Genomic DNA, 23,806 nt, shown 5'->3' with positions numbered 1-23,806 from the left:
TTGAAGATGTGTTGCACTTCAGTCTGTAAAGCCTAATTTAGGCCTATGCTGTCTGAGCCATGGCTCATGGCTCTGTAGTAATATTATACGATTGGACCTTTAAGCCACACAAGCCATGATGATATGGCTCACACAGTATGGCTTAACAGTAATCTACGTTTGTCACAACCTGGTCATCAGTTTCTGCATGCTCATCAGTTTCATCATCCTCACCAATGGACCACAATGGAAACTACTCTGCCACCAACATGTGGAATGCCCTGACACCACACCACACCATCCATTAAAAGATGTAAATCAGTGGACTCTTTCAAAACCATCTATCAGGCGTCCAGAAGTGGAGATACGTGAAAGGAGGTGTCATTCACTGCCAATGTTTTCTACTTTTCTCCTTTACATATATGTTTTGTATTAGATGAACACATGTATTATTATGTCATTTTTTAATGCTACCGTATGTTGCTGAATTGAATACATAGGACCACAACGGAAACAAGTCCCCAAGACCTTTTTGTGTTATCCCTTTAGCCTTAATGTCTGACTGTACCTTGTGCTGTTTACATTTCTGAACAATAACGTATTCTATCAATCAATCAATCAATCAATCCATCCATATTTATTAAGATAATACTGGTTTCTTACTCACTCATGATATAGGCTATCTTTTTTGTATGCATATATAGGCATAACACACTGACCTGAACTTTTGCATGAAATAAATCTTCCTCATTCATACAATTTCCTGCAGTTTCAGTTTATTTTTATTTATAGTACAAAATCACCCAGAGGGGTCTCTGTGCACTTCACAACAGGGCAACACAATTTCAAAGAAAATAAAACAGTCAAATGTGCCAGTATGCATGGTCAACAAAAAGAAAAACAACAAAAAACAAGACAGAAAGATCATATAGAAGTAAAACAACACAAAGTTAAATGTTAAGACACACTGTTAAAAACCATGGGGCAGTAGGATTTGGTCATAACAATGTTCATGGACTACGGCAAACCGTAGTGCAGGCAACAGAGGTGGGTTTTTAGCTTGGATTTAAAAATGTCTAGGGAGTCGGCATCCCTGACAGCTTGAGGGAGAGCATTCCAGAGATAGCGGGCACGGTGTGTGAATGCTCTGCCACCGACGGTTACTTTATTGGGTGTTGTGACTGTGAGCTGACCGGCATCCTGGGACAGTATAGCCTAGTAAACGACCAACAAATGAAATGGTTTCCGGAAGAGGGCGGGTACGAGGCTAGGGACAATAGTGGTCTTCCTGGGATGTATGGTTGTATTAAGTCTGACATATAGGATGGGGAGAGTCCGTTTAGGGCTTTAAAGGTCAGGAGCAGGACCATGAAGTCGGCTCTGGCCTGTATTGGTAGCCAGTGAAGTGCTATGAGTGTTGGTGTGATATGATCATTTCCTTTTCCTGGTTAGTACTTTGGCTGCAGCGTTTTGAACTAGTCTAAGGCCATTTGTTGCTGTTGATGGTAGTCCAGAGAAAAGTGCGTTAGTCAAATCTAGATTTGATGAATGCGTGGACCAGGGTTTCAGCGTCTGGAAGTGATAATATTGGGCGGATAGCTAAGTTGCGTAGGTGGAAGAAGGCAGAATTTGCGATGCTTTTTATGTGGTGTGTGAAGAATGGTGACGGGTCGAATACTACTCCTAAGTTTCTGATAGTTGGTTTATGATTTATTGAGCAGCCATCCAGATTTAGAGTTATGTTATTGTACAGATGTGTGTGCTTGACTGGACCGACGAGCAGTATTTCTGATTTGGCTGAGTTCAGGAGCAGGAAGCTATTGTTCATCCATATCTTAACTTCGTTGAGACAATCTTCAAGATTATGGAGGCTGGATGAGACGTTTGTGGACCTTGGGCAGGTCCCTGTACACACCCTGATAACGATGGAGGTACTCCACCCTAGAGCAGCCCCATCAGGACCCAGTGACTATAACACCTTAAACCCGTTTCCCGGCGAGCTTCATTCCGGCGACTCTACCGGTTACCAACTCTAATGACCCTGAAATGCCAAGCAGGCTAGCCATGGATGGATTAACCCCCGCGAGGGCCCCTGGCCAATAATTTCTTAGGGCCCTCCAGGCCTCCACCCTCCACCATAACCCCCCCCCCCCCCCCCCCCCTCCCTCCCTCCCTCCCAACGTGCACTACCCAGCTTGGATTTTAAGCCATGATGATCATCTGTGGGCCAAGAAAGCACCTGTAGACAACAGAGGAGGGGCCCACACATTTGATTTTTAATTAACTTATACATTTTGGTACAATTTTAGTAAATTGTCAATGACCACGCGGCCCAGTTCCCCCAAGGGCCCCTGAGAGCCAAGGGCCCCTGGCAACGGCCAACCCCCAATGGTTAATACAGCCCTGAGGCTAGCCTTGGCGTTGCAGGTTGCTTCCTTGTCTGCTGAGTGGGTGGCAGCTCGCCTCCTAGTACGGGAGGCAAGCTCAGTCTGCTAAACGTTACAATACTTTTTTTGTCTTAGGATTGCGACAACAAAAAATATTATTGAACTCAAGTCTCCATGGCGTGACTAATGAATAGAAAAAAGGTCATGTTGGGGGTGAACTACTCCTTTAAGGGCAAAAAGAGAAAATATTCTGGTAAAAGTGCTTCCACATCCTGTACAGTAGGTGGCGATATGCAGCAAGAAGAAAGAAAGAAAGAAAGAAAGAAAGAAAGAAAGAATACATCAGTGAAGAAAAGAATACATCAGTGAAGAAAAGAATACATCAGTGAAGAAAATAAAACCATAGATGTGATGTGAATAAAAGACCCATGGCATGGCATGACTACCAGTGTGTGGAGTCACAGAATTCAATAGGTCACCAATTTCGTCGCTACACAGTCTCGTAGAGCGTGATGCTGGTAGGGGTTATGTCACTCAGTCACTGCTGCTGGTAGCCTACTACATGACGGTCCGTCATGTATTCAGGGCTATGCTGCTGGTTGCCGAACGTATACAAATGTGGAGCTTTAAAAGTAAGTTGCGAGCCCCGTCTTGTGTAACATGATTCTGTTTTTGCAGTTTGGCTCAGCACCAAGAAACGGAGGATGTGCATTATCTTTTTCTTTCTGGGTTTGGACTGTCACACCTTTGGCGAGTTCACGTAATTGACCGATCGCTATGCCCCTCCTAAAGCCGTCCTTGTCCAATGCCAAGTTAGCAACAGGTTACTAACGCAGCTGACTTGGCAAGCTGCCATGGCGGCGCGCATCGGTGTCTGGCTGCTAGATAGAGGTGGGATTTATGGTTCTTTGAAGTGAACCGGATCTCTGAGATCCGTTCCTTTCAAAGAGCCGTTCAAAAGACTGGCTCATTTTAGTTACTGGTTACTTTGTAGATTTTGATTATGATTGTAAATCACTTCCACCCATATAGGCCTATACATTTTGGCCAATACATTTCTGGCATTTGAAAATAGGTGATCTACAAGCTCACAATGTGTCACGTTGCGATGCATTGTGAGCTTGTAGATCGGCTATTTGCAAATGATTTTTCTACATTTTACTCATTGGAAAACCTGTGAAACAGGACATTCTGCATAATGAGTACGTTCTAATATTGGTACTTTAAGTAGGCCTACATTTTGAAACCAATACTATTTTACTTTTACTCTAGTACATTAATAACATTCCAAACTTGATTGCAGTATTGATATGTTTACCTAAGTAAAGACATGTAGTACTTTTCCCACCACTGTTCATTAGAAAGGAACGGCTCCCTACTGTGAACCGAATCATATCGTTCATTTCAAAGAGTCGTTCAACAGACTCGATTCGTTCGCGAACGTCCCACCCACTCGCTTCCGTGTCACAAACACTGAAACAAAAACAGAACGGATTGCACTGACCTAGACAAACCCACAGGAATAATTTAGGAGCACTTCATGAGAAAATATAACTGGTAACACTTGTGTACTGTATGTTAATCTGACTTTAGTATAGGCTATTGTTTTCTTCCTGGACGTGCGTTTGTTTGTGGCAGGTTAGTCTGCAGCTGGGTGCTATTGCTGCACGCCGCCATGGCAGCTTGCCAAGGCACCCGCCTTACCCCCCGGCTCCACCGGGCGCGTCGAGCGGCGCGTCAACGTCAACGCTGGGAACGCTCCCGTTTTAATCAATGAAGGGTGCTCCACTGCCGACGTCAACGTCCGCGTCGGACGCTCAAATTCGCCCCGGTTCATTTTTTGACGGCGTCCGACGCCGGCACGACGCCGTCATTTTGGTGGAGCCCTAGCCTTAGTAACCTGTCGCTAAACGTGGCATTGGGCAAGCACGGCTTTAGGAGGGGCATAGCGATCGGTCAATTGTGACGCGACACAACAGGAACCAATGATTTTAGAACCTATCGAAAGATGAATAGTTTGGAAAAATACATTTATAAGAGGTAATTACCTAACCTGAAATATTGCACCATCTTTGTTCTTGAATAAGGTTGTAAAAGCAGAAATGGTCCAGCATGGCTGACTTGAACAGATGATCATAGACGAATACAGGAAATAATGGGTCGACAAGTTCTGATGTACTGGCCAAATATAATTGGTAAGAATATATTGGGGTTATTATTCATTATACGGATTTTGTTTTAGAACAGTAGCCTAACAATGCTATACCATAGCCTAATATGTGAAACAGTATGTCATTTGTTTTGTGTATGATTAGGTCTTGTGTCTTTCAGGATACATTAGGATTGCTCTTGTGTTTACTTCATGGATCTCCTTCAGTAGACCAGCTGTCTTCATGCCCCTGTACTCCATCTCTGTTGTACTCGATGGTAAGTGCCAAGTAGGCTAGAGTCAATTATTCCACCTTAAGAAAGAATCCAACCCAATACACCGGATAGCAGAGAATTACAAAAATGTTCTTAGTCTGTTCGCCTGTTCTCAAAGACCACATTCTCCCATCATAATACCATACTGATCTAAAGCACATGCTGTGCAACAGTGCATATTTTCATGTTAAATAATATTATTGAACTTTAAAAACACAGATTTTTAGTGCTAAAGAAAGAACCTCTGGCTGTTCTGTCACCTCAAGTTCTACCGTTGTCATATTGTCCCTGCAGGTGTGGACGGCTGGCTGGCCAGGAAGCTGGGGCAGACATCTAGGTTTGGGGCATGGCTGGATGTGGTTATTGACAACCTGGGCCGAGGCATGCTGTGGAGCCAGCTGTTTAAGGTAGGCTCTGTATGTAACACAGTGGCACATTAACAGACCAAAAACATCATCCCTGTATGATATTAATCATACATGTTAGGTTTAGGTCCTAGATGTCATGTTGGTCCCTGTGGAATCAAGGGCCAGTCTGGTGAGATTGACCATGATTCATGGGATTATACATGGAGTGGTCCCTGTGTTTAAATAAATAACAGTAGTAATAATAATCTTTACTCAGGGATGCACACAATGTATACACTAGAGATCTAGCATTGCCATTATGTACCTAAATCCAGGACAGGAAGGGAATTTTCACATACAGTACTTTGATGCCACCCAGTGGAAGAGCCTGGACACTGCAACCAAACTATAAACTGACTTGTGAAAATGTATAAACAGTAAAACAAAAGCATGGCTGATGGAAAATGTATGTGATGTTTATTTAACGTACATGTTATATATTAGTTGTGTATTTTTGTGAGGACCTCAATGAAATAAGTCCTGGACACTTGTCATTTTGTATGGTTAATTAATACTTGCAAATCAAATCAATGTTGTTTCTCTACTCTTCTGGCTGCAGTGGGGCTGGTGGGTGTCATCCATAGAGTGGTGTGTGTTTGTGTGTAACCACAATGCCAGAGGTTCCCAGTGGAAAAGCACTTTCACCAGTAGCCCACATTGGGTACAGGCTGTCATGGCAAAAGGTAAAGAAAATATTGAAATTCACCTCTTCAGGCTCCACTTCTATGCTCCACTTCTTATCCCTCTCTAGCCAGTGTCTTATCCCTCTCTAGTAGCCCTAGTTGAAGTGGAAGACTGCTATTTTGACGGTTTTGTCTCTGGTGTTGGTCAGGGTTTCGAACTCCTCTGGGCGTCTGGGTGATCAGTGGACTACACTGCCTTCCTCTGTGGCTGTATGCATACCAGTTTGACATGCTGTACCTATACATGGGTCTCTATCCCTGGATCCAGACTCTGGGGACAGTAGTGCTGGCTCTGGGGAGACTTTTGTGTCTTTCAGTAGAGGTGAGAGTTCACAGTAATGCTATGCACACACACACACACACACACACACACACACACACACACACACACACACACACACACACACACACACACACACACACACACACACACACACACACACACACACACACACACACACACACACACAATTTACTTTTAGGACAACTGGCTACAGTCAACCCTAGGCTTTAAACCTCAGTCCTCAAATAGTCACATGCAGTGAGGACCAGCAAAAATAACTTCACACAGCACTCCGCTAAACTATTTCTATCGTCAAAGAAGTGTAAGAATGTGCATGCCATACATACATGCACATTGTATGGCAGCAGTGTAAAAGCGTGTTCCCCTCTCTCCAGATATGGTGTATATATGCACACATTAAGTACCTAACCAAAGATGAGATAGAGAAAAGCTGAAAATCATCATCAAAGTCTGCTTCCACTGACTGATGAAGAGGCTGCTTCACTGACCACTGGATTGAAGACACTAGCTGAGGTTGAACACTGTCCAAGTCCATCTCACCATTCAATATTTTCTCTACCAGGATTGATATTTCAATCTTGGTATTTCAGTCAAATAACAGTCTTGTCATTTGACTGCCTAGAGTGAATGTTTTCCTGGATATTTAAAGTCTTAAGTGAAAACGCTGAGGTCAGTTTTATAAATGAAAGACAACATACTGTTGTCTAGGAGAGGGGAGAGAGAGGGCGATGTGTGACTCGGGTCATGAGTGAGATTCAATCCTGAGTTCTCATGGGTAGTCCTCCGCCTTATTGACTAACTCACACACCAGGGTGTTGGTTCTAGGGACCGTCTTCAGGTCTGTACTGAGGTAACAACCAAACACAGTTGAGCATTCAGCTAAATGTTCACAAGAACGCCTGTTGTGTGAGGAAACCAAAATTGGGCTACCTGAAGGAAGAGACTTCTGTTAATTATTTATATGAATGTTACGCTTCACCAAAAAGGATCTTCACCGAGGGCACATCTAAATGGTTATACTGCACATAGGTGAGGTAGAAGAAGAGACAGTTGCAAACATATGCTTTCTATAGGGAAACATTATGATTAGTGGTCAATCAAATCTTCTTTAAGCTGTGATTAAAAGTTATTATTTATTTTTTCAGATTGTTTACATGAGATTACATTTGTTTTACCCTGACATCCAAACATACCGTGAGCTTGTAGATTGACTATTTTTGTTGCACAACACTGTTGTCTGATGAACAGGCTTAACACTTTTATTTAATTGACTGCCATTTATGTATGAGGTTTTGATGAATTGGCATCAACCTGAACCAATGAATGGGAATGCAAACAACTTATACATTTACTGTATTTTGTATTATAGCATGCTAGCTTTAAAAACGTTTATGCTATGAGGGGAAAATGCTTTCTTGTTTGAGTCTTGGAAGTCTACAAGGGATAGTTTTTTAAACAGAAATATACAATCACTGTATTCTTAATGACTGAAAAGGGAAACATGCTCATAAACTCTTAAGACATTTTATGTTTCAGTACTTTATTTACTACTTTTATTTCCTGTGGAATACTATTAGAACAATGGGGATTTATTGTTTGTGTTGTGAAACTTTCAAAAGCATATTTATTTATACAATGGACAGGTTAATACAAAAAATACATTTCTGGATTTACTTTGATGATTGTGGTCAGTCTGTTTTTGGAAGAATATTTATAGGATGTGGGCCACTGGGCCCAATTATGTATTGAACTCTGCAATAGATACTGTATGTGACTACTGTTAGGTTTTTGTAATATTTTGCCTCATGATTTTGTGTTCGAGGCATCACAGATTTGTGAAGCCAGAGGTTTTGGTGAGTGCAAGGAACAGTTGCTGGAACCAATAGAAAAAGGCTAATGTCCAATTCTACACGTAAGTCAAGTAATGAAATAAACTCCAGGGCCAAAATATGTCAACTTTTAAACTGCTTTCTAGACATCTTCTGCAAGTCAAAATGAAAATGTTTTCCTTTTTCATTTCAACATGGACATGGCTCATACCATGGGAGTTATTTGTGCAAAGCTGTACACAATGTGATGCAAAGAATAATCTCAAAAGGTCCAAACTTTTGACCTGTGTGACCTGCTGGGTCTCTGTAACTAACTTGGGATCCAAGTGCCTCCTCGGATTGATATAGGATGGGGGGAAAAATGCAAACAGCGCACCAAGACTCCCATAACACAAAATAGATGAACATAATGATACAAGCAAAAATAATTAATAATCTTTCATTTTTAATTTGGACTATGTAAATTGGACTGACCTCATAACCCTCTGGTTTAGACAGATATTATGCTAAACACATGAGCTTGCAGATCTGCCTTGCGGCATGCAACAGTCTTGCAACTCAGTAAAAATCAGACTTAAATGACAAACATCAGCCGTTTTGAGAGATCACAGCTTTATTGAGTGTCCATCTTCTGTTGATTCAAGCAAGCACATTCCCCTTGTCCCTCTCCTGCTCTGTACCCTGAACATATTCCCTTTAACGCTTTATCGTGTCATCCCCAGCTGTTACTATCAAATGCAAGCCACAGCCCTTAGGATACGTCCCCTATTTACATTCTCCATGTCAAGATCTTCTCGATGCGGAGGTCAGAGGTGTCTGTGTAGGACCTGATGGGCCGTGCACCTAGCAAAATTCAATAGTTACATTTCATAAGTATCTACTTACTAGGACACTTAGGGCTCTATTATGAACCAGGTCTTGTGCCTTAACTTCTTTGTCTTTTTTTACTATATAGACATAATTTTTTTAATATTTCAATTCAAATAGATGATCTGCAAGCTCACAACGTGCAGATGTAGATCAGCATTTGAAGTATTTACAGATGTTTTTCAAAATAGTAAAAAAAAGGCAAAGAAGTTAAGGCATAAGACCTGGATCATAATAGAGCCCCTAGACTGCATTGAAAGTGTGTGTTGTGATAGCACGCAAAGTGTCACTGCTACAGTAAGCCCCAGTAGCACATTTCATTATTGAGTCATAGAACAATTTTATGTTCACTGTGTCTACATAGGGGAGGCAGGGAGCCTCATTGGACAAACGATTCTTTGTCCAGTCCTTGGTGTAAAGATATTTGAGAACGGCATGCGTGCAGTGGTTAAGATTCATATCCATAGCAGCCTCTGAACGATGCTCTCATCACAGACTGATATGAGAGGAAGTGACCTCATACAATTAATGTTAAGTCTCTGGCAGGGTCACTCTATAGCCAAGTGATAATTGCTGTCAGTCAGTCGTTCCATTATTGGTGTTTGCGTGTTGGTGAGGGGTACAGTAGGTGTTTCAATGAATCAGTTCTAGAGGAGGGCTCAGAGGAGAGCGCTTGTTGAAGCCAGAGCACCAATGAATAGCTGAGCGTCCTATAAGGAGCTATAAGGCTGGGACATCCTCAGCTAGAGCCAAAAGTGTGTGTGGGGTTGGGGCTAGGGTTTGGGGGGGGGGGGGGGGGGGCAATATAGGGGGGGATTGGGGCCATTGCGACATCCAGTAGCATTTAGCAACAAGGAGCGAAGCACAAATATTCTCTCGTAGTACTGAAACAAGAGCAAGGCAAAGCTCCCCCAATCATATATATGAAGAAAAAAAAAACAATAAAAAAAAATGGGGGCGGGCGTTAATCAACACTGACTTCACAGTTACAGATGGATACAGATGGATTAATGTCATGGGGTACTTCCGAAAGGCATCACATTTTCGTGTGCAGAGCTTGTTTCCATTGTCTGTTGATGGGAAATCTGTCAAACTGAACGAACAGGAAAATAACAGACACGTGCACACCAATTGGTCCCCATTTCAGCGCCCTTAACCACTTTAAACCTAATATATCTAGATGACCAGAGTCCCCCAGGGGTCTATTCTAAGGGCCTCCTGTTTTTTCTCTACACAAATCTGACAAAGAGACAGTCTACAAGCTCACGACTTGCAACACGGCATGTAGGTATGCCATTTCGCTGAATTGGAGTGGTTAAGGGTTGAATATTAAGCACTTAGAAGTATGGGTCCACTGTCAGATAGAAAACAGCAAGTTGGTGTTAAGGCTAGTTGTCATCAACACGGCACCAGGTGTCCCATCTGTTTACAGAACATCACAGACAAACATACATCCAACACAAGCACGCACACACGCAATGTGAGATTAAATAGGAAACAATGATGCATGGACCTCTAGACGTAATGATACTCTTCACACAGAGCCTTACTCAGTCTTCTCACTCCTCTACACGTGTCCCTTGTTTGGAAATAATATTGAGATTACCTGTTGCTCTAAACCGTTTGGCTCACTCAATACAAAAGCAATAACAAAAGAGCTACATAACATTACCTTTTTTTGCATATAAATTATTGGCATTTTAATTAAGCTATGTCAGTACTAATCTGAAGGAGGGGGGAAAAAAGATAAAACCTCCCTACATCCAGTATGCATGTAACATGAAATCTACTGGTCCAATACAATCTCACTCTGTTCCCAGCATCCTTCTCAGGGCCCAGTGACCAGAGCAGGCAGACCCTCTGATCAATTACGTACAACATTGACTCCGGAGGAGTTTATCCTTCAAACATTATTCAAGTGTTCTATTTTTTCTTTTTATTTCTGAAAACAATGAACAACTCACATTTTATTTATTTCTTACTGTACAAATGACCCCCCCGCAAAAAGAGAAAAAGATAAAATTTAAAATCGCACATTTCTTGTTTAACGCACTACGAGTGGCGACACGTAAACGTGTCGATGCACTGGTCTGGGATACTGTCAGGTGGATGAGAGGATGACATGGTTAGATCTGGTTCCTGTCCTGGGATGCTGCTTCAAATACAAAAACTTAAAGTCACCCAAATCCAAACTCAAAGAAAGAAAGAGGTGAAACTGAAAATAGAATTGTGTGTGGTGGTGGGGGGTTCAGAGCCATCCTTACAGGACATTTCAACAGTTTTCTTTTAAACCCCCCGCCCGCGCGCAGGGTCATTTCTTTTTGCTTCCTTTCTCTTTGAGAAATGAAATCTTCCGCTCTGAGAGGCAACGGTCTGTGTGGGTGTGAACGAGGGACTTGATAAAAACATGTCTTCTCTAGTGCTTCATGTAATGGCTACAACATGCACTGGAGAGTCAAGACTATAGGATATACGCAGCCATTTAAAAAAAGAAAAGAAAAATGGACTCGCCAGTCAGTGATGCTTGTATCTCCTTTTGTGTGTGACATAATACATTGAGTGAATTTATCGCATGTCCCTTTTCCCCCCTCATAAGACCCCCCCCACCCCATCCAAAACCAGAGCCACGTGTCTGTCTATTGCACCAGTCCCTCGTCAGCCGAGGCAGGGACGGGTGGGGCCCGAACTCTGGGCCAATAGGAAGGCCTGTACCACTTCCTGGGTCTGCTGGGGCGTGGTGTTGACATCCTCCAGGGCGTCGGCGACAGCAAACTGCCGGTCCCTCAGGCGGTTCCAGTTGGATAGCACGTTGTGGTACTCAAAAACCTTCTCGTAGTTCCCCACCGAGTTGTAGAGTTTGATCAGACCCCGGTAGTCGTACTCCAGGCCACTGTATCCCTCTCCAAACAGCTTCTTACCTAGGGAAAACATGTTCAGAGATGCTCCTGAAATCCCCCAAAAGCCAGATGTGAAAATAACATTTTTTGGGTGATCTGATTGCCTGTCTCACCGATAGCGATGGAGCGCAGGTAGAGTCTCTCTGCATCTTCGTACTGGTTCATGTCGTAGTTGTAGAGAGAAGCCAGGTGGCCCACAGACAGCGCCACCTCGTAGTCCTCCTGACCCAGCAGCTGCTCCTTAATCTGGATGGCCTTAATGTGCATCTCCTCTGCCTCCTGGGAGGGCCAAGGGTGCGCGCACACACACACACACACACAGTTACATTTAAAGACGATGGAACTGACGATATCAAATCAACCGTTAGTTTACATCTCCTGAGACTGACACGGTGATGTTTATGTGATTTACTCAGTAATGTATATGTTACAGTACGTTTGAAAAACCAGCTAAATTGAAAAAGGAACGCTCGTTTTCTCTCCTGGTAGGCCCCGGGTGCATAGCGTTGTTCCGACTCTCCCCATTAGGCTTCTAACCCTATCTCTAACTCTTACCCCAACCTTAGTAAAACTATGCCTAAACCCAACCTCAGTAAAACTATGCCTAAACCCAACCTCAGTAAAACTATGCCTAAACATAACCTCAGTAAAACTATGCCTAAACCTAACTTCAGTAAAACTATGCCTAAACCCAACCCTAGCATACAGTAGCGTAGCTGCTAATGTTTTGTTGTCAGCCTGTGAGTACTCTGTTTCCCACGCAGGGACATCAAAGCCACCCGCTTGCTCCGCCTCGCACCAAAAAACAAGTGCACCAATCCTACAGCCTTTCCAATCGTACTGTGACATATACAGTAACTATTCTTGAGTGTTTGAAATTGCTTAACGTTTTGTCGAAGGTATTACATGCCCGTTTAACAACTTATAATGCTTTTTTGTCTTTATGATTACGACCTCCAAGTTGTCCTACCTTGAACTTCCTCATAGACTGGTAGAGGCGGCCCAGGTTTCCGTAGTGTTTGGCTGTCTGGACATTGAACTCTCCGAAGGCCTTCTTGGCCAGCTGTAGAGAGGACAGGTGGAGGTCATGAGCCTCCTGGAGGAGACGCTCCTCCGTCTCCTTGTTGTGACAGTCAATGGCGATCTCCTCCAGGATCAGGGCTGAGGGAAACAGAAACATGACAATTTAAAACAGTGTTTCATTGGTAACCTGCAAATGACAGGTCCGCTTACTTGTACAAGTTCTGTCTGTGCTTTAACTCTTTACAGAGCCATTTTAAACGTTAACGGGCAACTTTGCTGATCTTTATACAAAACAGGCCACATGAAACAACACTCTTGCTCTTGGCTGTCTTCATTGGCACTCATGTGCGCTGTGCGCCTGTCATGGGCCGACGTTTGCTTTTCACTTGATATTGTTCGATAGAGACAATAAAATCATAACTGATACTCCAAATTAAAATATACACTTCACAGATTATAGAGAACTAGTCAGTCCAGTCAGAGCCAGGTCTAAGCCTACACTAGCCATTGGCTAAAGGCTAGTCTAACCCAGCGCTGTATAACCCAGCGCTGTAGAAACGAAATTATCTCTGGGTATTAGTAGTTAGTACATATACATCTGTAAAATATTCTAATATCACCACAGGGTTTGGAATTAAACAGTGAGTAAATGCAAACATTTACGACTGATGTCAACATAACCAACCTCCTTTACGGTAACACAGTTGGCCTACGATTAGTCCTGCACGGTAGAATTATACATCTTTAAATAATTTGTTGGTTGGCCCTGCTGCAACTCATGTTTAATTTAATTTTAGGATATAATTATGTTATCAGGTTAAGGAAAGAGCCATACAAGCCAAGTGAGTAGCGCAGCTTGAGCTAGGCAAGTAATTAATTCCCTGACAAATTATTTCATGGCAAGTTTTATGGCAGACAATAAATCTGTACTTCAAGGCTCGCAATTTGTAGGATTTGTGTAACATTTCGCCTCTAGTGGCACCAATCGTGATGGCGTATCTTCCTAAGTTAACCATCTTTGTTTGGCTTTACCTGAACCTAGGGGAAACACTGCTCACTCATAAACATACCACCCTGTCCCTGTTTGTCTTCTCTATGGCACAGACACTGACCTTTCAACACAGTGGGCAGTGAGCTGCTGGGCTTACCTTTGACCCTCTTGGAGGAGGCCAGCAACAGATGGTCCTCAGGGAGAATGTGAGTTATTATGTCTATGGCACGTTCTGCATGGAAACTAGAGAGAGAGAGACACACATTTAAGTAACCAACACACAGAATAAACACTTCTCAGAAAATAAGAGTGTTTTCCTTTAAGAAACTTGTTTTTTTCCAAACACTGCTACTCTCCCGTTATCGACCAGAGTCATGGAGGTCAAAAGAGAATTACTCAGTGAACTGAGTGCTCCTCTAATGTGTACACACACACACACACACACACACACACACACACACACACACACACACACACACACACACACACACAAAAGCCTGACTGTTAAACACTTTTGTAGTGACCGAAAGCAGCATCCTGTTTGTCTAGGAGGTTATTGCTACTCCAGTTCCGACCAATGACGAGAACCAGTACCGAATTGGCACTAGTTCTCTTTACCCATCCCTATTCGGTGCTACGACCTTCAATAACACGGTAAGAACAAGGCGACACACTGTGACACAACATTGAGTCACAGTCCACCGTCCCTGTAATGTAATTAGCCTGCGGGCCACAAATAGCAGTCCGCAGGCTTCGTTCGTTGAGGGCTTCCTGGTACTCACAGAGCGTTGTCGAACTTCCCAGAGCTGTACTGGTGTACGTAGGAGGAGTAGGCCAGGTCTTCATGCGCCGTGGCCACATGGATGTTCTTCCCCCCAAACACAGACTGTCTGATGTCTAGGGCCGTCTGGACAGAGAGAAAGTTGGTGAGACACCAAATATGGTTTATGTTCATCACACAAATATGGTTCTGTTCATCACACACACACACACACACACACACACACACACACACACACACCAGACCTGCCAACCCTGGGAATTTTTTTTGAGTACTCATGCGCCCGCGCAGCGGGCGCGGCGCCGAATTTTTGTTGTTTTCCCGCACAAAACAGCGTATATTTTGGGGGGTTCCATGCATCTTTTTGGGTGGGACCTTTACAGTTATGTTAACAAAATTTCACACCAGAAATGTAGCACATTGCATGTCTTGACTTACACTAATAGGAGGAGGCAAGATGTTAGAACAACCTTTTAAATAAAAATGCCATTTGGTCTGGAGAAAAGGTAGGCTAGTATTACCAGGCAATACAGTAATGTTGCTTTGGCAATATTGTTGACAAATCTTTAATAAAATATACTAACTGCACTTGCTCAGAGTTAGTTAACAATTAGCCCAATAGACTAGCAAAACAGTCTCACCAGTGACTTAATGAATGAACATACATCAACATAATCATGTTATTCAAATAGCAAAATAGCTTTACATTGTCAGGTAGGCTATTTACCTTTAAATATTTACCTGTGTCTTTGTTAAACATTGTTAATTGAGCAGCCTAAATAAAACCACCTTTCTGTGCATGATTTGCATGAAGTTGAAAGTATTCAACTCATGTAGGTTTCTAGTGCATTCATTAATTGATATATAGGCCTACATTGTGTATATGTCATAGTATATTAGAGAAACAGCACATTCGAGACGCGGAGCACTCGTGGTGCGGCACGGGGCGGAGCAAGCGGTCGCCACAACAACGTACTCCAGGCGGTGCGCCGCTCTATTGTCCACGACACTGCGAGCGGCTACCGAAGCCCCCCTGTATCCACGAAGCCCAAACGAGTTACGAGGCCCCCCTGGGTCCACGAAGCCCCAAGCGGCGCGAAGGCCAGCGGACCTTGGTCCTGCTCTTCGCCCCCGAGCGCCGCAGGCGCGAGTGGCCGCGAAGAGCGGGCCAGGGCCGCGCGGCCGGCGGAGCGCCGCGCGAGTTACGAAGCCGTGGTGAATGCAATCGTTATATTTATGCCCAGGCCGTAAGGCCTGGGCAAGCGCACGTTAAACGCCCTGTCCAAGTGACTACAATGGAGCTAATGGCTAGGCTAGGCTAGGCTAGGCTAGGCTAGTAAATAAAGAGTAAACACTTCCGGTCTGCGGCGAGTTCAAAGCGTGACGTAACTCTCTTATATACACTCTGGTGAATGGCAGAGCAGTGGCTGACGTCGCCATCTGGTGGTGATTAGTGTGTGGTGAACGTCAAAACGAGTGCTCCTTGACAACTTTTACTGGTTTCTTGAACATACTGTAACATATAGATCAAATACCGTCTAGTCTGTATATTCATTCATAGAGGATACAGGCTACTCATTGTTAACAAACCATTAATGTCTTCATATATTCACAGGTGATAAATAACTTGTTCACCTTTAATGTTTTTGACAATACACATAGTCCCCCTATTAAATTCCTCCATTCATACTCATTTAGAGATAGTGGAACAGGGAGCCCAGTATTTTATTTTCATTCGTTTGGATCTTTACTCTAAAGCCTAATCATGGTCAATGTATGCTACAGTTCATTGTACCTGGTCACAAGTTTTGACATTTCCCGACTTCGCTCACGTGCAACACCGTCGTATGACGAAGTATAACACAGGCTTCATACACAACAAGCTGTCGCGGGGGCGACCGCAGTTTAATAGTATAATATTATTGATTCACTTGATTAAAACCCTAACCGCGTCGCGGAGAGGAGCGACAACACCATAACAACCATTTCATTCTCACCATCGTGGCTGCTGACATGTGAATTCACCTTAGCTGAGTGTTATCTTAATATATTACCTGTTAGTCAGACTACTCGTTGCACGGCAGCATTGTAGGGGCGACACCGATGAATGGCACAACACGGCCATTCTCCGTTTATCTTCTTTATAAATTAATCGTATTAATATCGCCGTTGTACAAACCGGGCGGCGATAGCTATGAGATGAGTAGCTTCTTATTATAACTCTATGATGAGTACTGTAGCGTAAGTGTACATGCTGCACCGCGCTGAAAACCAAAACACACGCATGGCATCCGGTTCAATTCTTCTTCTGCCGAAAAAAACGAGCATATCTTCTGTTCTAGTGCTCCCCAGCGCCATGCGCCCCATTCACACACCTTTCAAGTGGTGCCTGGGAGGAACTACACGGCAGGTTGCAAAAATCTTTGCCTCGTTTGCTGCTGCAGAATGTGTTGTTATACCACGCCGCGGGCCGCGCCCATTCCCCGAAATTGCGTAGCAATGAGGGGAAATATCGTACCTGCGTACAGAGCCTTAAAATGCGTGCTTAGTACGCAAAATGCGTACGGGTTGGCAGGTCTGACACACACACACACACACACACACACACACACACACACACACACACACACACACACACACACACACACACACACACACACACACACACACACACACACACACACACACACACACACACACACACACAATTCTGACAAGAGTTCTGTACAAAGCAACAGGTCTCATTTCATCTTCATTCTATATATCGTAACCCTACCTCCTATGACAACCTGATTTCAATTCATCCAATAATAAAGTTTGATCTCATCTTAGGTGTAGATGCCAGGGTATGAACAAGAGAAGACAAAGGCCAAATATCTGACTTTACTGAGAATGAGTCTGGATATAGCTTCTGAATAGGAGTAGAATAGAATATACCACACTGATGTTCAGTAGTACAGGACTTTGTATTGAGCACACAAAAGACACAAACCTATGTTGCTAATCCTGATGGGACCTACCTGGTAAATGGCAACGGATTGGCATATGTTGTCTACATTTAATAAGTAAAAGCCATAATCTAGAAGTGTGTCCGAGTATTTGGGATGCTTGTGTCCAAAATGTTCTCTGCAATACAAAAGAGAAGCAATGATAATAATTATTTGGGGAAGTGATACTTTTATTCTGCACCTTTTAAAACCTGTGGATGTTGTTGTTGTTATTAATAGTATCATCATCATCAGTCTACATAAAAAATGTATCATTCTGACCAATAAAATAAGATATGTTACCTTGCTAGGAAGACTGCATGTTTGATCAGCTGTTCTGCTTTCCTGAACTCCCTCTTCACCACACAGGCCTGCAAGAGAGACATTCACAAACGTTACGCATATTAATAAACAAACCATGTATACCAGTAGTTATCAAAGTGTGATCCATGGAACACACATGGTCCAGCATACATTATGACAAGTCATACAGGGTTATAGCATGAATTAAATGTGGTTGTGTTTAATTTAGGTGATAGTGTGTACAACTTCTATACAGTTAAAGAGGTAAACTAGGTAACTTTAAGACTATCTTTAATATATATGTAAATACATTTCTTAGCAGTAGTTTCACTATATTATTATGCTGGGGTGTTTCCTTGCAGAAAGACACATCCCTCTGGCTGTATTTGGTTCTGTTCCAATATTTATGTTGATATTCAAAACTATTCAAACAACATGTCTGCTGTGAAAAAGATTTGTGGACTAAAGAGTCCTTCTGTGTGGCCGGTTGCCATGTAAAGTGGCAAGCAACCAACCCAGATATTTGTGCTGAAGGACATGTAATACAGGTCTCCAGCCAGACTCAAACTGTCAACGTTGCGATTATGTCGTTGCTGTTGACACAGTACCCACTACCCAGTCAGCTACCAGTATGCCCTGTGTGTTAGATTTCTATGGCAAGCTGACCATCAGCTCTCCCTAACATGCTGTAACATAATGTGACAGGAAGCAGCGATGTGTAGCTGACCTTGGAGGCTTGTCTGAGGACATCCACCACCACTTTGACAGGCAGGCCCGGTGTAATCTCCTTCATGGCTTCTATACACCATCGGTATGCCTATGAGACATGACAGGAAAAGGACAAATACATTTTGTAATAAGGCTTTAACAGATAGGACAGTGAAAACAGTCAAGTGAGAGGGAAGCCAATAATCAAGACTGGTCCTGAGCCCACGATTCGACCTCAAGTCACTGGGCCTCATTCACAAAGCTCTACTTAAGTTTCTACAAAGTTTTAGTGTGTTCCTAAGTAAAGACCAACGTGAAATTCATGAAAGGATGTGTACAGACTCAGATGATAGATTCCAAATGACACACAATGCAAATGTGTGCATCATTTGCATTGTTCTACAGCCCGTTTAACACCACAAAAGGCAACCGGAAGAATATAAAACGTGACAACAAATTCCCTGTAGTTAAAGCACTCTAGTACAACGGCGTCAATTGCCAAATCAGATCTACAAGATTTCAACGCTTTGCATTGCAACTCCTTGCCAGCTTGTAGATCAGGTTTATTTGGCAAGCGAGTCCCTTGCACGCAGCTGAACCTTTGTTAGAGTGATTTAAGTATGTATAAATGAGAAGAATGTTTAACAAAGAGTAAGATCAACATTACTAGTATTTTCCAGTGTAATATACAAACATTCATATTGTTAATAATATGGCTACTAACTCCTATAACACAACAGAGACAGACAGACAGATTCTGCTGAAGAGTAAGCATCAGCTTCTGTACAGCCAGGCATACCTCATCATAGTGGCTTTTGGCGAAAAGCAAGGCACACAGCTCGCCATACAGCGCTGCCTTGTTGGCCAGGTGGCCATGTTTGGCTAGTTTGTCCATGTAGGACTGGGCCAACTTGAAGGTCTCTTCCCCCAGGTGATACTTACAGTTGCCATTGCGAACATGGAGCAATCTATGGAGACAAGGAAACAAAACAGATCTAGTCACTGGGAGGGTCAGATTATGATGTTCACGTTGGCGGTTCTGTACATTAGAGTGAGAAAGTACCGTATTGGCCGAATATAGGACGACAAACACATCCTCAAAATATGGGGTCATATTATAATTGAGGACTAGACATTTTCCATTGTCATTACACATCCGCACCACTATTACGGTAAATGCATTGAACTTACCGGCACGCGGCGCACATGTGATCTTTAGCGTGGTGAAGTTTAATCCAAAGCGCAACCGAAGCTGACGTTGCCTAGCAGCCTAGTCATTAACATGGATCTTGTTTACAATGGATCGTTTATCGCCATCATGCGTCTGGCACAGTGTAGAGAATGGAAAATGATATTTGAAAAATCAGAGTCGTCCAATATTCGGGCCAATACGGTAAGGTTGGGTAGTTTAGACCACTGCTGAATAGACAAATCTATGGGTTTGTTCTCAGGTTGGTTTAAATGCAGGCCTATATCAGCATGGGCTATACTAGACTAGTTGACACATAATGGTCCCATCAAGCTGCTATGATTCAAACACTTAATTACTTTAAAAGAAAAGGGTTCAATTCAATATTTATTAAGACAAAAGACATGGAGTCTGACCTGACGCAGCACTCCACAGCACGGTACCAGTGCAGGACCTCATCATGGAGTGTGCACAGCTGCAGGCACGACAGGAACACTTTCTCTGCATCCCCATACCAGCCCGCATCAGAAAGGAAGCCACCTACAGTACATGCCACATGATGGATTTATTAACATTAGGCCCAAAAATGAACCTTGTAAACCACACACACAAAATCTCTATGTGACCTTAAATGGAACTGTCACATTTTTGGATGTTGAATGAATTCATGGCATTGTGAATCAAGGCGGAGTACATACTTTCTACATAATGGTCAAATATGATACACTAAAATAGTATCACAGTTTACAGCTCCATTTCTCTTTCACATTTGCAGCAGCTTTCTCCAGATTAAAGGCCACTACTTTAAATTGGGGGGAAATACGGTACAGTCTTACTTTTAGGCCCATTTACTAAATGAATTTTTTTTTGTACTGTAACAATATAAAGTAAAAATGTGTTTTGAACTTATTTTATTTACATTCATCAACTGCTTAATAATTATATTATTATAAAGCAGCACAGGAAGTAGCTCATATTAAAAAAAATATAACGAGCCATGTGCGTTTGTTGTCAGAAACTCACATGCTAGAAGAACCAAAAATGTAATGCCTGCTGAAAAGTGAACTTAGGTACTCGCGTTTCACAAGGAGCTATGGTCAGTCCACTAACAGGTTGCACCTGGTAAAATCATTTCGCTTATACCGACTTACGTTTTTGTCTTATTGGGCCTTATTGATGTCTTTGTGCTCACAAATAGCCAACGTAAAGTGTGTGACAGTTTTAACTTTTGACATAATCTCTGCTCAATTAGCTTGGATGCAGGGCTCATTATATCAATAGGACAATCAGAGAAAGAAAACCAGCTGGATATGTTTTAATGTTTGGCTACGCGGCAGGCACTTGTGGAACACTCAAGTTTGCTAGCCTACGTTCCTCAGGCAAATCATATCAAGGTCGTCTGTCTCCATTTCTAATACGGTACCACACTCCACAAACACTTTGGATGGTTGTGGAGAAGCTCATCTAGTTTCATCTTGCCACCTACCCAGCACAAACCCAAATTGAATGGCCTTCTCTTTGACGTGGGCGTCAGACTCTGCAATGTAGGAGCAGCGTCGACTGAATGAGTTGGCCAGGACTGATGCCACCTTCACGCCATGGTCCATCAGAGCCTGGAAGCAGTGGTGCAGGAGGTGTCTAGAGAGAAAACAAAACAACACAACTAATTCACTGTGGCAACAATGTTTTGGTCCCCAGTGATGCTTAAAATAGGTTAAAGTGGCTTATTGTTGGCATCGGCGAGCAACGAGGGCATCTATCCCCCTTCAAGCTGATGTAGATAGATAGATAGATGTAAGCCATTTACCATGAGGGGGAGTGGGTTGTTGGCTGATTCACCACTGTTTCAAGGTCATTCATTGTTTCAGTGGGCAGGGTCCATGAGCCAACTCAAGGTTGTTGACTGATTAACCACTGTTTTAAGCCAATCAGAATCTAGTATTTGAATATGTGACCACAAAAAGTGGTAGAAAGATACCTTTATTAGAGTGCCACACCCACTGTTCGCTACCAGTACGTCTAGTCGTCTACCATAGCTATTCTTATGTTGAAAAAAGTATCTCTATTGTCATCACTCTGGATGACAGTTTGCCCTTTGCATTCTCTTTCTCTTGCTGTCTGCTAGCTAAGCCAAATTAATTTGGTTGCCATTTGTATTGATTGAACAAGTACAACATGGTTAGCATACCATAGTATGTGCCATTTGAGGTTTCCATAACACGATCAAGAACAATGACCTCTCAGTTGTTTCTGTGGAGCTCCTGGCAGGTTAAATAAGAATGGTCACAGGGAACTAAAGCAAACAGGGGTGGGTGGGTATTAGGTCAATAGGTGACGTGGTCACATCCCACAACTCTTGTATTCAGGCTTGTATAACCAGAGCAAAGCAACTGGTTTTAAGGCATGGTTCAGAAGATAAGACTTCTATTTTGTCTACAAAAACAGTTGCATCTTGTGAAATGAAATCATCTGTAGTACTGCTGCTAGATGTGGATTCTGTCACCTTTGTCAAATCAAACAGTTGATGATACAACTTACTGCTCATTACATATCTTAATGCAGCAACCTTAGCCACAGGTGCCAACATTGGCACACCGGCATAAATGAGATATAGTTTTTTTTATTATATTATTAAATATAGAGAGAAAAAGGAATTGTCATTTAAATTAAGTCCCCTCACATCTGTATCCTGCAAAAAATCCTAACTCTAAACTAAAAGGTTAACTCTGACTGGGGAGGGACTCTGGGAGATAGGTGGGTTATTGAGTCTAATGATCATTACATCCTGAAGTAAAAGACAATATTTCTAAAGAAGAAAAAATAAAGATTACCAAAATCTGTTGGAAATATTTAATGATGTGGAGTAATTAAAGTTGATCTGGCACACTATCAAGAAAATAAAAACATGGCACTTAATGTCAAGAACCATCTTAGTGAATCCATTCCGATGACTGACTGACTGACTGACTGACTGACTGAGGGGTTCAGGACCTGTAATTATGTCATTATTACATATTCCTTGTTTTGGCTCCACCAACATCGTAAGATCCCTACTAAATATATACAGTGATCATATTACACAGTGAGGTGCAAAACCTCACTAATATAAACCCAGATAGGGAAAAGCAGGGCTGCCTCCTTTCATACAGATGTTTGTTCCAGTCCCATTGTGTTCTTACCTTTTGTCTGAGGCCCGTAGGACTTTGGCAAAGACCTCCAGTTCACAGAACTCCCCACCCAGCTGGCAGAGCCGGCCCTGCTGGTAAAGCTGGGGAGAGAAAGGGAGGCAGGGGACATTAGAGATGAGCCAGGTGAGCAAAGGGAACCCTGTTCACTCACAACAATGTGGATGACAGTCCATCAGTGGGGAAACAAAGGTGATGGGCGAGTCATGAGAGATCAAATGACCTCTGAGCAGAGGCCTATGCCCTATACCACTGGTTGGCAAACACTGGGTCGGGACCCATTTGTGGGTCACAGACACATTTTTATGGGTCCCATATCTTTTGGTTTTCTACATTTCGTTTTTAATCATTATTAAAAAAAAAAAAAAAAAAACATTCCCAAAAAAAGCAACATTTGTCATGATTAAAACAAAAGATTCAAAGTAATTTCTTGAATAAATAAAATACAAATCTATTCCATAGATTAGAAAACAAAGTAGCGAAGATAGCCAATCTACAAGCTCACAACGCCACGTTGTGAGCTTGTAGATCTGCTATTTTCACTAGTTTGGGTCACAGGCAAATAAAAGGTTTGGGAACCACTGCCCTAATACACTCTGGAATTAGAGAGTTGGACATGACATCCTGCAGCAGTATGGTCCCAGTCAAATTACAGTTCACTTGCAGTGCTATTTAGAATATAAATCGAGCAAAACTACAAAGAAGTATATTTCATTTTGTAATAAATAGTGTGACAATAAGTAGCTACTCTGAAACACATAGACCAATGACATAACGTAAAGTAAGGATGGAACAGTGACTGAGAAGTGATTGACACAGCACTCCTCAGTTTAGCAACTGATTAACTTTCAGTGTAGTCATG

General features: G+C 42.6%; 2 protein-coding genes across 5 annotated transcripts in view; one reads left to right on the top strand and one right to left on the bottom strand.

The window, feature by feature from the left end:
* Positions 1-2,876: 2,876 nt before the first annotated feature.
* Positions 2,877-7,384, top strand: LOC308290390 (uncharacterized protein). 2 transcript variants are annotated; one of them, XM_080732199.1, is made up of 7 exons: positions 2,877-2,998; positions 4,454-4,561; positions 4,698-4,793; positions 5,085-5,197; positions 5,757-5,880; positions 6,030-6,202; positions 6,559-7,384. In XM_080732199.1, the coding sequence occupies exons 2-7, from the start codon at positions 4,522-4,524 to the stop codon at positions 6,616-6,618; spliced, it is 606 nt and encodes a 201-aa protein (XP_080588325.1). In that variant the 5' UTR covers positions 2,877-2,998; positions 4,454-4,521; the 3' UTR covers positions 6,619-7,384. The 2 variants fall into 2 exon arrangements, with proteins under 2 accessions (XP_080588325.1, XP_080588326.1); XM_080732200.1 differs by lacking the exon at positions 2,877-2,998 and adding an exon at positions 3,898-3,923.
* A 314-nt stretch (positions 7,385-7,698) lies between these two features.
* Positions 7,699-23,806, bottom strand: part of appbp2 (amyloid beta precursor protein (cytoplasmic tail) binding protein 2) — a 32,103-nt gene continuing 15,995 nt past the window's right edge. For 2 of the 3 annotated variants that reach the window (XR_013962287.1, XR_013962288.1), the window contains exons 3-15: positions 22,939-23,027; positions 21,246-21,397; positions 20,176-20,299; positions 19,370-19,538; positions 18,590-18,679; positions 17,863-17,930; positions 17,593-17,698; positions 14,574-14,698; positions 13,949-14,034; positions 12,748-12,938; positions 11,891-12,056; positions 9,130-11,798; positions 7,699-8,912 (exon numbers count right to left, since the gene is read on the bottom strand). Coding sequence is in view for 1 of the 3 variants with exons in the window: in XM_080732197.1 (XP_080588323.1) it covers positions 11,536-11,798; positions 11,891-12,056; positions 12,748-12,938; positions 13,949-14,034; positions 14,574-14,698; positions 17,593-17,698; positions 17,863-17,930; positions 18,590-18,679; positions 19,370-19,538; positions 20,176-20,299; positions 21,246-21,397; positions 22,939-23,027 (1,629 nt within the window). In the remaining 2 variants the exon portion in view is untranslated. Of the gene's footprint in view, positions 8,913-9,112; positions 11,799-11,890; positions 12,057-12,747; positions 12,939-13,948; positions 14,035-14,573; positions 14,699-17,592; positions 17,699-17,862; positions 17,931-18,589; positions 18,680-19,369; positions 19,539-20,175; positions 20,300-21,245; positions 21,398-22,938; positions 23,028-23,806 lie in introns of those variants that run through there. The other variant, XM_080732197.1, reaches the window with a different exon arrangement.

Source organism: Nannobrachium achirus (genome assembly GCF_963921795.1).
Source record: "Nannobrachium achirus genome assembly, chromosome: 8".
NCBI classification, from domain to species: Eukaryota; Metazoa; Chordata; class Actinopteri; order Myctophiformes; family Myctophidae; genus Nannobrachium; species Nannobrachium achirus.
This window is presented reverse-complemented; position numbering and strand designations above follow the sequence as displayed.

What these genes read in the sequence shown, in the direction of transcription:
- LOC308290390 (XM_080732199.1), top strand. Translation starts at nt 4,522, where the DNA reads ATGGGTCGACAAGTTCTGATGTACTGGCCAAATATAATTG. An exon ending in CATCTCTGTTGTACTCGATG is followed by an intron (nt 4,794 to 5,084) that starts GTAAGTGCCAAG and finishes TTGTCCCTGCAG; the next exon opens with GTGTGGACGGCTGGCTGGCC. An exon ending in TTTTGTGTCTTTCAGTAGAG is followed by an intron (nt 6,203 to 6,558) that starts GTGAGAGTTCAC and finishes CCCTCTCTCCAG; the next exon opens with ATATGGTGTATATATGCACA.